We start from the raw sequence: 11,900 nt of genomic DNA on the forward strand, positions 1-11,900 counted from the left end.
GACATTGTCACAAGAAATCATGTTCCAAAATATCTTTGCTATTGCAGCTGCTATTTAATAAAGTGCAAATAATAAGTAATAGCTCTCTAAGCACAGAAAATGTGAAGCTTTTATTATATATCCTTATAAAACTTTAGAGCCAGGTTTAAAGACAAATTCTAAACAGGTTTAGAATTTGTGACACTACCATTGAGCTCAGCCTTCATTTACGAAATCATAGCTAAGAGCAAAGGTTCTGTTCACAGTTGTTGAGCCCTGTTACATTTTCTTGCCAAGGATTTCTGTAAGTGAATGCACAGGTATGACAAGGAAGGGGTGTCAGGGCAGCTGGATAACTAAAGAGCTACTCTCATCTGTCCCTGCAGACCCACTACTCCAACCCAAATCTCTGCGCTTCAGCAAAAAGTCCACACATTGGGAATGAGCAAAGAAATAAGCCAGTATATAGGGTCAGTCTAATGTTACATTTTTATAGCACTTTTCATTCCCAGAGGATCGTAACTGTAAAGGCTGTATCCACCCCAAAGTCCCCCCACCACTGCTGGAATCCGGCAGTTTGCTGCAAAGGAACTGTTTAGCTGCATAAAATGGCGCTGCAGCAATTTACAGCCAGGAACACAGGTGTCTGACAGAAAGAATTGTGGGGAGCTGTGCTGCAGTTATGCAAACTGGGATCTCTCTGTGCTTCAGCAAGGACCGAGACTTCACGGTGAGAGCAGACAGCTGTGACCCTGGCACAGAGGCCAGGCGCGATCCAGCCCTGGTGTGAAAAGGCAGCAGGCTTCACGGACAGCTAGCCCTGTTGTGCTGCGTGGGGGCTGTCCACACAGAGCGGCCCACCAAAACTCTGAGCTGGTTGTGCCCTTCTCAGCATGCAGCCCCAAAGAGCTTGCAGCCTGAGGCAGCGTGGCACCAGGCACCGACTGCCATGAGCTGCCTGAGACCGCAGCGTCAATCAAATGCCAAAAGCAGAGGGAGAGGCTGTCAAACCATAATTTCTGCTGATGTGAGGAAGCTGCTGGCTGAAACATTGGGAGCCTGTTGCCTTCAGAAATGTATGAAAAAGAAGTTGGATCAGCCAGTCTGTGGAATAAGAATAATCCTGGGAATCCTTCCAAGGCGAGGTGTATGGCACGAGGTGCTGGCTCTGGGTCCAGCGACAAGGTGACTGTCTGCTCACCACAGTGCCATTGTACCAGTAAGGAATAATTTACGTCAGGATGCTGTTTGTGGGTGATGATGATAGCTTAATTTTCCTGTAGCTTTCAGTTCGGGTTGACAGTGTATTTTATAAATAGAAATTAGAATGGGTCTACAAGTTGGTTATTAGATGCATTTTTAGATTGCTCATTACATTAAAGTAGGAAGGGTGAAAGGACTTGTCCAAAATAATATGATGAATTATTGGCAAAGCCAATAAACAAAACCTAACTTTTTCCTTCAACATGTCCAATACGTATGCTGTAACCAATGTACAGACTCAGCTAATGAACTGTCAAAAAGCACAATACAGCTCATGTGAAAAATCAGAACACTTTTTATTGTTCACTGTTAGTGAAAATACAGCGTGTGACACATGGGAACAGCGGTGTGTTCATGTGAACACACCCAGTCTGAAAGGAGATATATCCTACGTGCTTTAATTATCCAGCTAAGGGTGCTTTCAGTATGTTTTCATGGTTACTCTTCTCATCACAATAGACTTGTTTGTTATTGATCCAAACGTGTATACAAGTGTGAAGCAGTGAAGGACGGTTACAAAGCCTGGAGGAATGAGTGCCTCTGTTCTGGCTCAAGGATGAAACGCAAGGATGAAAGCAGGTGCATTCCCCTACCTGGGATGCACCGAGAGCATTTCTGAAGAAGAAATGACATTTTTCACAGCTTGTCAGCATACTCCCCAGCCTATTAAAGAGAAGAAATGGATTCCTACCAGCCTGCATTAGCTGATGCAGTTTGCTAAAACGGAGGCAGCTTGTTGCAGTTGCTGGGGAATCCAGCACTATGATCCTGGTAGAGGTGTCATGGTATCCTTTCTGAAGACACCTGTTAGCACAGGATCTCAGCACTGATCTCATGGGCTGTTGCTGCAGCTAGAAAACAACTGACACATTAGGCTGATTAATCCCTGTAGTAATTCCATTAACCTCCTTAATGGAGTTATAACATGGATGAATTTACCCCTCTGCAGCAATGCAAGAGGGAATTGCCCTGGAGAGCCTATAAATACGGTGTGGCAGGGACGTCCGAGGTAAACACTTTTGTTTGCTTTAGTGCAAAGCAAAGCATCCTGACCAGCTGGAAAACCTCCCTGCCTTCTGGGATTTTGAACCCTTCACAGCACTAATGGTGCAGGTGCCCTCTGCGAGAGGGTGATGCATCAGGGCTCAGACACATCAGCAGGGCTCTTGGCACCCTCCTGACAGCTCGCTGTGTGTCCACACTTCCCTCTCTCTCTCTCTCTGGCACGTGTAGCCTGCCTCATCACACAGTTTCTCAAAGGCAGCCTTTTCATTCACCTCTGCGGTTTCCTCTCCTTACACCTCCGTCTGATCATGATTTATCTGCTTGCTGCTTCCTGTCAGAAAGGCAGCTTTGCCCCGATGGTGTCATTGGGCAAAGGACTTCTAAAAATAAGTAGCAGAGCTACAGCCCTGACATATCCTTCCACAGGGAGCAGATCAAGAACAGAAATGAGAAATTCTGGATTTCTCTTTGTTTTCTTCCTGATTTTCTAGCCTGTGGAGAGAAGGTTTACCTGCTGCATTAGCTACGTGCATAGCCTGCTCCTAGGGTGGCCTGATTGCATTGCAGTTCTGTTGTTAAAGGCTTCTCAGTAGTGTGAAGTTACCTCAAGTACACAAGAGCCAAAAAGGCACCCTGCAAAACCCTCCCAAGGAACAGACACCATTTTTGCAGTCTAGCACAACAGCCCAGGCTCTCTGAAAGCTCCTGCTGCGGTTCGTTAGGGACGATGTAGGGCAGCTAATGGGGCTGGGGGAGTCAGGCAGAAAGCCACAGGAGGGTCTGACTAATTTTTCTGCTAGTTCAAAGATGGTTGCCACGTATGCAGGTGCAGTGATGTGACTCCTAAGCAGCAGTATCTCTTCATCTACATGGTTTGTGATCTCCTTGTTAATATGCTAAATTTATTCCGTTTGATAGCCAGTCCTTTCCTCCCACAGAGGCTGCAATCCCGAGCGATGGAGTAGCCCAGCTCTTTAGTGATCCAGGAGACAGAAGGAGAGAACAAGGGAGGTGTTGTGTGCAAGGGATGCACGCACACGCCTGGGGATTTTATTTCTCTTTCTGCCTACGGTAGTCACTTCCCACGTTCAGCACGGGGATGAGAAGTCCTAGCAGCCACCTCTTGCCAAAGACCTCTCGCAGGTTCTCCCTCCAGGGCCGGGCTCTTACCACCATCCCTTTCCGCACCTGGTACCGCGTCTGCCCACGCAGGATCAGCAGCATCTGGTGGCAGCAGAAGCCAGCGCAGGCCAGTCCGATCCCAAGCCAGAGGTAGAGCATGAGGATGACAAACATCTCAGAGCTAAGGAGAGCTCCTGCAGACCAAGAGTTGAGGGGAGGAAGGACAGTAAAAGAAAGAGGTTAGACACACCTCACATGCCAGCGTAACAGCCCCGAGAACCGACGAGCTGCCTGTATTCTCTGGCCACCAGTGGGGAGTTAGGAGCAGGGCATCATTTCCTTTGTAGCCTCTGATGCAACAGATCCCACTGGGGAAATACTAAAATGAAAATGGTCTCCGTACAATTCTCCCTCTGCTTTGTTAATATGAGGACCTAGATTACAGGGGCAAATTCAGCCAGAAGCGAAACGTATCTGTAAGACTCCAGCACGGTTTTGAAGAATGGTTAGTTTATTTAAGGATCTACCTATTTATCACAGTGAATCTAAGATTTCCAGGTTCTGTTTGAAAAGAGATGTGGGTCCTACAGCAGGCAGATGCTTCCAGAAGCCTCACTGTATGCATTAATACTAGGCACAAAGATTTGGGATTTCTCTCTCATCATTATATATATATGTATATAAAAATATGTTAAAAAAGCAAAATAAATCAGTAATGACTTTACTACCATTAGGCAGAGGCAGTTTTCATATGAATGCAAGAAAAAGAAACAGAAAACTTCCCAAAATACAATCCAAATTCCTTTTTTAAAGCTGCAGCTAGAATACTCAAAACACTTTGTAGGTCTCAAGCTCCCAATTCAACAGTTTTTGTAGTATATGCTGAATATATTTAAATAAAAATATTCTGTGGGCCCTTTCCTCTACAATGATTTTAGAACTCCTTCTGGAAAATATTAGCATAATAGGTATCACTGAGTGACCTTTCAGTGCGTAGGCAGACGTAAACCCATTAAAATAATACTCTCTGTGTGTGCATATGAGTGCGTACACACATATTTTATGTATATCTGTGTATTATTAAACACCTGTATTTACACACAGGAACACAAAGAAAACTGAATGCGTGTCAGTACTGGTATAAATAGCCGATATCCGCTCACTGCTTCCTGCGAGGTTTAAAAATGAAAAATCTCTCGCATGCTCCCGTCCCCCTGGAAGACCACGAGGCAGATGGACCCAGGCAGGTGAACGCTGTGGTCGCTCTAAGGCCCTACAAGAGCAATCGCAGTCCTGCCGGAGTCTGACCACAGAGGTGTGCTGCCTCAAACAAGTACGTGGCTGCTTCGGGTTGTAAGTTCAGTGCAAGGATGGCTGGATAAGCACCTCTTGCTTCTCTTATACAGAAGGCCAGATTAGATGGTGCCATCTGGTTTTGCAGTGCTGTGAATCCCAGCTTCTCCACCCGGCAGTGCTGTAAGTGAGAGATCAGGGCTGACCCGTGCTGATCACGTCAAGCTTTGGGCTCAGCCAGCAGGCCCCTCTGAGGATGATTTGTCAGGACACTGACTACAGCCTCGAGCTCTCAGAGATTTTCATTGCATGAAAAAAGGCACAGGAGTCACTCAGTTTTCTTTCTAAATGCAATGTCATCTTTCCTTTCTCATTAAATCCCATTCAGCTTAGTGGGGCTTCACATGCAGTACAGCAAGGGAAGAACAAGCGCCTTAGGATGACGACAAATCTTCATACCGATTCTGTCAGAAGAACTTAATCTATCAGGTAGGAAGCCCAGAGCCAAACATGGGCTTCTCTGCCCCTCTTTCACTGGACCAGAGTGTGGCAGACATTTGTTCTTCCCTACAGCCGATATTCAGATGGGATGTGGAGAAATACAGCTATTTTCTTTAAAGGCTTTGCAAGGCAGCTGTAAGCTTTATTTCTATAAGCTGCTGAAATTCAACATCAAGAAAGTAATTACCCTTGTTTCCCCTTCCAAATATTAAGCATCTCTGAGCCGTGCTTTTCAGATACATGATTTTTTTAACCTTTTCTGCAGGTTACCTACATAAAGCATTTTCTATAATTTCTTTTGTGTATCCAATCCAACCTGTGTTTACAAAGGTGCTGCCCCTTTGTGCCTCATCACCACAGCCCATTTTAGTCTCAGATTCGCTTTCGCTCTAACTGACCTGGTGTGATCTCAAGCTTATTGCCATACTTTATCTATGCCAGAAAAGCTGAATCACAGGCTGAAATTATAGACTCTGGGTCAGGTTCTGAAATCCATGCCCGAGAACAGTCTGGGCAGAATGAGCCAACTGAAAATTTTCCCAGCATGAAAGCAAGGAACACTCAGTTGACACAAGACCGGCAGATTCACCCTTCATCCTCCTTTACTCCTCCTCCAGTGCAGAGGGTGTGCTGGAGAAGAAGAAAGGTTAATTTTTTTCCTCTGCTATGGCAATGCTCTGTTTGGATCCTACAACAAACCTTAAGAAATAAGTTACCTTAGCTGAAAAATACTGGGTGGACAACCCTTCCAGGTAACTATCCCAGGCTGTGTTTTTCTTTCCTGAATTGGAGGTTAAATGTGCAGGTAGAAACCCAGTAGGCCCTTCCTCCTCAGCAAGCAATGCTCCCCTGTATTGCTGTGTGAGGGAGCAGCTCTCCCCGGAGCCGAGCTAGAGGTTCGGTGGGAGCTGCTTGGAGCCGCTTCCTCTCGAGGGTGTTCTGGCTCCCAGCTCCCAGCCCTGCACCCAGCCCTGTTCTGTCCCACTCAAACGCTGCCCAGATGCTGTCTTTGGCACTGCAGTTGCTGGCACCAGAGCTGGGGCACTTCAGCGGCTCTTCAAACATATGCCAGGACCCAGCTCGGTGCAGATGAGCCCACAGAGCCAGAGAGAGAGAACTAATTCCTTGATAATCTCCCACATCCCTGCTCCCCCTCCCAGGCTGCTGTGCTGAGCAGAGCTTAGGCACGGGGGAAAACCGTTCCCAATGTTTTTAATGCTAGTGAAGCTCATGCAACATTACTTACAAAAATTCTTCTACTCGGAAAAATGACTCCATAAAAATGTCATGGCAGGATTTCATGTTTATTGTCTCTCAGTGATTACCATGACAAATCTGCTAATTTGCCAAGTAGAGAGATATTTGTTTGTTTTCAGATGGCAACCCTGCAAACCCAGCCTGGAATACGAAAAGCAAGCTGGGGCCTCTCTGGCTTCTGTATCCCCAGCAGCGGAGACTCCACGCTCAGATCATAATCAACACTTCTGGTGACGGTGCGCGAGCCAAAACAGACTCTGAGCCCTTCTTACTAAGCTCAGCTGAATCTGCAAAGCTAAAATATATGGGATACCTATTTCAGTCTAATGAAAACTGATCTAAGTGTGTGAGCCATGAGCTGCATACGGGGGCAAATGGCTTTTTTCTGCAGCCACTCCCAGGGCAGAGTAACATTCTAGGCTGTCTGCACAGTCCTTTCTCTGAGACCAGGTTTTATCTAGCTTTTGGGTTTGTGCAGAGAAAGGGTTGAGGTTGGAGGGTTTGAGGGCATGTTGAAAGGTAAAGAGGCAAGGCTGGAAGAGCAGAGGAAGAGTTACAGGAGCAGCATCAGGAGAGGGAAGGGGAAAGATTGTGGAGATTTACAGAAATGCAGGGAGAGGGGGGAAGGGGGAGAAGCAGAAGAAAGGATAAAGGATGGGGATAAGGAGAAAGAGATATTTGCTTTTGGTGTGGAGCTCTTGCAAATAGCAGGCACAGAGAATTTCCTCTGGTTCTCTATAGAGCTGTGTCCCAGACCGGAGTTGCAAGAGAGGTGGCTAATCTTGTCACATTAACTCCTCTCTTGGTTTCTGCTGCCTGAACCCCAGTTCTCCTGTGCTAAAAGGATGGCAGGAGCTCAGCAGGTTTGTGCTGCCAGGGGGCAGGAGGCGGGTGACAGCGGAAAGGGTGAGTGGACCTGGATGAAGAGAATGAGAATATCTCCGCTGGGATATGGGGAACCTGCAGATGTGTAGGATACAGAAACCTACGGACCCCCCACGTCTGCCTGTAGGATAGGCAAAAGATTCCCCTCACCTGCAGGACAATGAGCGAAAGCCCTCTCCTCCGTCTAATTGCAACACACTCCCTGCACGACAGATAGCCCTATTCTATCACCAGCAAGCTGGGGCTTTTTCCACAGCCTGATGCATCAGGAGCAGGGCTGTGGCTGTAACCTGGACTGGGTCCCAGGCTGTCTGTAGCCTCCACAGAGGGCTTGGTTGAACACAGCCAGTTCTCCCTCTTGCCTGTTTCTCCGCCACCGCTCCCCACATGCAGCTAACTGAGGAAGATCGCATGCCCCCAACCCCGGGAGCTCTGGAGGAAGAACACGCTCCTAATCTCTGAGGAAGGAATCCTTACCTGAGAAGAACTGGCTGATGGAGTGAGGCAGAAGAGTGAGGAAGGCCAGCGGGTTCGCAAAGGACATGGAGAGTGCAGCAGAAATGTAAGCCATGCCTGCCACCAGGGAGTCGAGGCAAGCCAGGGAGGTGTAGAGGCAGAACATGATGAAGTTTCGCATGTTCCTGCTCCCGATGCAGTTCCCTGTGAAGAAACAGTGGTGGTCATGCCTCTGGGTGACTCTGGCACACAGTCTACAGAAGTGAGTGCTGGGCAAGGCTGAGCCAGGGGACCTGCTTCCGTCCAGCCAGTCCGCCACCACTTCGGCTCCTGCGCCCAAGTTTAAGCCCTTGCCCAAGTCCTCGGGGGAGTTCTGGATCACAAGGACGTAGTTGCCCAGGGCGTTAGCTGAGAGGAAGAGGAAGAGGGCCCCATGCAGCAGAGCAGGAGAGAGAAGTGGGGTGGTGGAAAGGTCTCTGAACATGCTGGGGATGAAGAGAAAGATCTGGAGGACGAAGGTCACTAGGGAGATGCACAAGAAGTAGGCTGGAGCGACAACATTGAGCAACCTGAGAACTAGCATTGCGGATTACGTTCCTGCAGGGGGAAAGCAAGGAGAGAAGGAACATCACCGCTCCGGCTGCGCGCTTCATCCTTCCATTTCCCGCCGGGTCCCGGCCCCGCCGCCTCGGGAAATGCCCTCCGGGGGCCGCTCCCCCCCACCCCGCTCCGGGGCACAGGGACAGCCCGCGGGCAGCGACCGCTTCCCGGCGCCCGGCGGAGGCACCCCGGCCCCGGCGCCCGCCCCCGGGGCCTGGCGGCAGCGGTGCCCGGGGGGCTGCGGAGGCTGGAGGGGAGAGCCGGCTCCCGCGGTGTGCCGGCGAGGCGGGCACCGCGCCGCTCGCCCAGCAGAGTCCCTCTGCCAGGCAGGGTCAGTTTTGGTACTGCATGAGAGGAAAAAAGGTGGTGCTGGAGGAGGGGGGAGCGGTTTGGGGGGGGGGGGGAGGAGAAGGGGAGGGGGGAGAGGTTGCTCTAATCCACTGCAATACGGATCAAATCCAATGCTCTAATTCATCCCTGAAAGCCACGGATCTGCAGATTACCTCCGTGGCCGCTGCCCTGCTCCGCGCGGAATTGGGAAACGCACAAAATAGCCGGTCCAGCGCTCTGCGGGCGCAACCTGAGGCGCCGGGCTACCGAGCCGGGGCCGCCCCGCACCCGCAGCCGCGGCTCCCGCCGTTCCGCCGCCCCCGGAGGCCCCAGGGCTCAGCCGGCGTCGCCGGGGCAGCCCGGGGGAGCCCAGGCAGCGGGGAGCTGGCTGGGTGGCGGCGGGGGTGCCCCGGCAGCCCCAGCGCCCCCCGCCGGCAGCCCCGGGGGCTCCCCAGGCCGCGGTGTGCGCGGAGCTGACGGCCCTGGGGGGTCGTCCCCGCGGCGGGGGGCTGCGGGCCGCCGCCCGGCCGGCCCCGTGTCCCCGGCGCGGCGGGGTGCGCCCGGTACCGGCGTGGCTGGCGCCGGCGGAGGCGCCCCCGGCCGTGCCGAGACCCCCCCCGGCAGCCGAGCCGCAGCACAGCCCGGCGTCCGCCCTCCCCTCCCTCTCCCCTCCTGCTCTTTTCCTGTCCCGCCCGGTTCGGCCTTGTCCCTGTCCCCAGTCTCTCTGTCCCTGCCCCGTCTCTGTCCCCCTCTCTGCGCTTTTCAGCCCTTGTCCTCTGTCTCCCTCCCCAGTCCCGCTCTCCGGTCCTCTCCCTCCCCCGACTCCGTCCCTGTCCGGTCGCTCGCCCTGCCCTGCCCGTGTCCCGTCCCTGTCCCCGTCCCCGTCCCCTCGGTCCCTCCGGCTCCCCCCGAGCGCAGCCCGGGCCCTGGGGAGCAGCGGGGGGGGCTGTGCTCAGGGGGGTCCTGCCCTCTCCGGCCCGCAGAGCCCCCCCCCTCCCGCCGTGTGGGTCAGGCTCCCCGCTGGCCCGAGGCTGCCCCGCTGGGACCAGCGTCGGAGGCAAGAGGGACTTTGGGGAAGGGTCCCTGCAGGCTCAGAGCCCCCCCGGGTCTGCAGGGCACCTTTGCAGAGCAGCAGGCAGCTGGGAAAGGCTTTGGGCTGGGCAGGCGGTGCCCGGGCAGCACGACACGCTGGCGGAGGCTCTGCAGACAAGTGTTTGCCCCCGACAGCTGCCCCCCCGCAGTCCCCGTGCTGTCTGCGCAGCCCCTGGCTCTCCTGCACACCTGCGTGCCGCACCCTCCCGGCTCCCATGGGAAGCGTCCCCGTCTCCCTCCGCAGACAGGAGCAGGGGAGGGCAGAGGGCTGTGGGGCTGCGGCTGTGCCGCCGGAGACAGGCAAACCCTGCGCTGGTCGCAGCTGAAAGCAAGATGGTTTGAGCTGCTCTCAGGTGCCAGGCGTACCGGGCACCCCTGGGCGCAGCCAGCGACAGCCTCTGCTTCTCCGGGAGAGACGCTTGCTCTGAAGGTACGGAGCAAAATTAAAGTGGGTTTCGTGTCTCAGTTCCTGGGAGAGAGGCCTGGAGGACGCAGTGGCTGTGTTCATCTCCTGCACGTGTGCTAGTGTGGAGCATGGTGACAGCAACCAGGATCAAGGGTTCTTTATCAGAAATAACTTCTTCTCCCAGATAACTTTTGTGATTCAACATTTCTGAGAAAAGCAGTGGCAGTAATAAAAGCAAGTGCAAAGCGAGCCTGTAGGCACTGGATCTGCAGTGATGAACAACTAAGAGACACTTTCGGCAGAACTGGAGAGAAAACCGTGCAGAAGCGATCGAGATTTCACTCCCACCTCCCTCATTCTCCTGTCACGACTACTGAGAATAAAAATCCTCCAATATTCCCTCAACTCATCAACTTAAAGTAGACTGAGCCTTGCAACAGAGCTACGTGACCCAGCCTGGATTTTATCTTTAAATGATCAGACAGTGTTTTCCTCATATTTTAACAGCTTACATCAAAATAATAATAAAAAAAATTACAGAGAAATCTTTTCATGTCATGAAACACTCCTAGACTGAAGGGGCTGCATCTCATGAAAGATATTAATCCTGCCTGCATAGGGAGCATCATCAGCTGCAGCCAAACGGGGGGGGAGCGAAGGGAGGAAGGAAGGAAGGGAGAAAGGAAGGAAGGAAGGAAGGAAGGAAGGAAGGAAGGAAGGAAGGAAGGAAGGAAGGAAGGAAGGAAGGAAGGAAGGAAGGAAGGAAGGAAGGAAGGAAGGAAGGAAGGAAGGAAGGAAGGAAGGAAGGAATAGAGGAGAGGAGAGAGGAGAGGAGAGGAGAGGAGAGGAGAGGAGAGGAGAGGAGAGGAGAGGAGAGGAGAGGAGAGGAGAGGAGAGGAGAGGAGAGGAGAGGAGAGGGGAGGGGAGGGGAAGGGGAGGGGAGGGAAGGGAAGGGAAGGGAAGGGAAGGGAAGGGAAGGGAAGGGAAGGGAAGGGAAGGGAAGGGAAGGGAAGGGAAGGGAAGGGAAGGGAAGGGAAGGGAAGGGAAGGGAAGGGAAGGGAAGGGAAGGGAAGGGAAGGGAAGGGAAGGGAAGGGAAGGGAAGGGAAGGGAAGGGAAGGGAAGGGAAGGGAAGGGAAAACTGTTTTCCACTGGAATGGAAGAATAGTGAAGCATGAGGGAAAGGCTGTGGATGTTGTCTACCTGGACTTTAGTAAGGCAATTGACACTGTTCCCCACAGCATCCTCCTGGAGAAACTAGCTGCCCATGGTTTGGATGGGTGTACTCTTTGCTGGATAAAGAACTGGCTGTATGGCCAAGCGCAGAGAGTGGTGGTGAATGGAGTTAAATCCAGCTGGCGGCCGGTCATGAGTGGTGTCTCCCAGGGGTCAGTGTTGGGTCCGGTCTTGTTTAACATCTTTATCAATGATCTGGGTGAGGGGATTGAGTGCTCCCTCAGTAAGTTTGCAGATGACGCCAAGCTGGGTGGGAGTGTCCATCTGCTCAAGGGTAGGAAGGCTCTGCAAAGGGATCTGGACAGACTGGATTGATGGGCCAAGGCCAGTTGTATGAGGTTCAACAAAGCCAAATGCCAGGTCCTGCACTTGGGTCACAACAGCCCCATGCAATGCTACAAGCTTGGGGAGGAGTGGCTGGAAAGCTGCCCGGTGGAAAAGGATCTTGGGGTCTTGGTTGACAGGCAGCTGAGCATG

At 52.3% G+C, this 11,900-nt stretch overlaps 1 protein-coding gene across 2 annotated transcripts; it reads right to left on the bottom strand.

Moving 5' to 3' along the window:
* Window positions 1-1,568: 1,568 nt before the first annotated feature.
* On the bottom strand, window positions 1,569-9,008 carry LOC104333726 (zDHHC palmitoyltransferase 22). 2 transcript variants are annotated; one of them, XM_075412032.1, is made up of 3 exons: window positions 8,865-9,008; window positions 7,783-8,358; window positions 1,569-3,563 (listed from the first exon to the last, which is right to left on the bottom strand). In XM_075412032.1, the coding sequence occupies exons 2-3, from the start codon at window positions 8,342-8,344 to the stop codon at window positions 3,298-3,300; spliced, it is 828 nt and encodes a 275-aa protein (XP_075268147.1). In that variant the 5' UTR covers window positions 8,345-8,358; window positions 8,865-9,008; the 3' UTR covers window positions 1,569-3,297. The 2 variants fall into 2 exon arrangements, with proteins under 2 accessions (XP_075268147.1, XP_009937571.2); XM_009939269.2 differs by lacking the exon at window positions 8,865-9,008 and having other exon boundaries at window positions 7,783-8,661.
* Window positions 9,009-11,900: the final 2,892 nt, after the last annotated feature.

Source organism: Opisthocomus hoazin, unplaced genomic scaffold (genome assembly GCF_030867145.1).
Source record: "Opisthocomus hoazin isolate bOpiHoa1 unplaced genomic scaffold, bOpiHoa1.hap1 HAP1_SCAFFOLD_434, whole genome shotgun sequence".
In the NCBI taxonomy this organism is placed as follows: Eukaryota; Metazoa; Chordata; class Aves; order Opisthocomiformes; family Opisthocomidae; genus Opisthocomus; species Opisthocomus hoazin.

Coding starts and splice junctions, on each gene's coding strand:
- LOC104333726 (XM_075412032.1), bottom strand. CDS start 8,344: ATGCTAGTTCTCAGGTTGCTCAATGTTGTCGCTCCAGCCTACTTCTTG. Junction 3,564..7,782: donor CATCAGCCAGTTCTTCTCAG/GTAAGGATTCCT, acceptor CTTGGTCTGCAG/GAGCTCTCCTTAGCTCTGAG.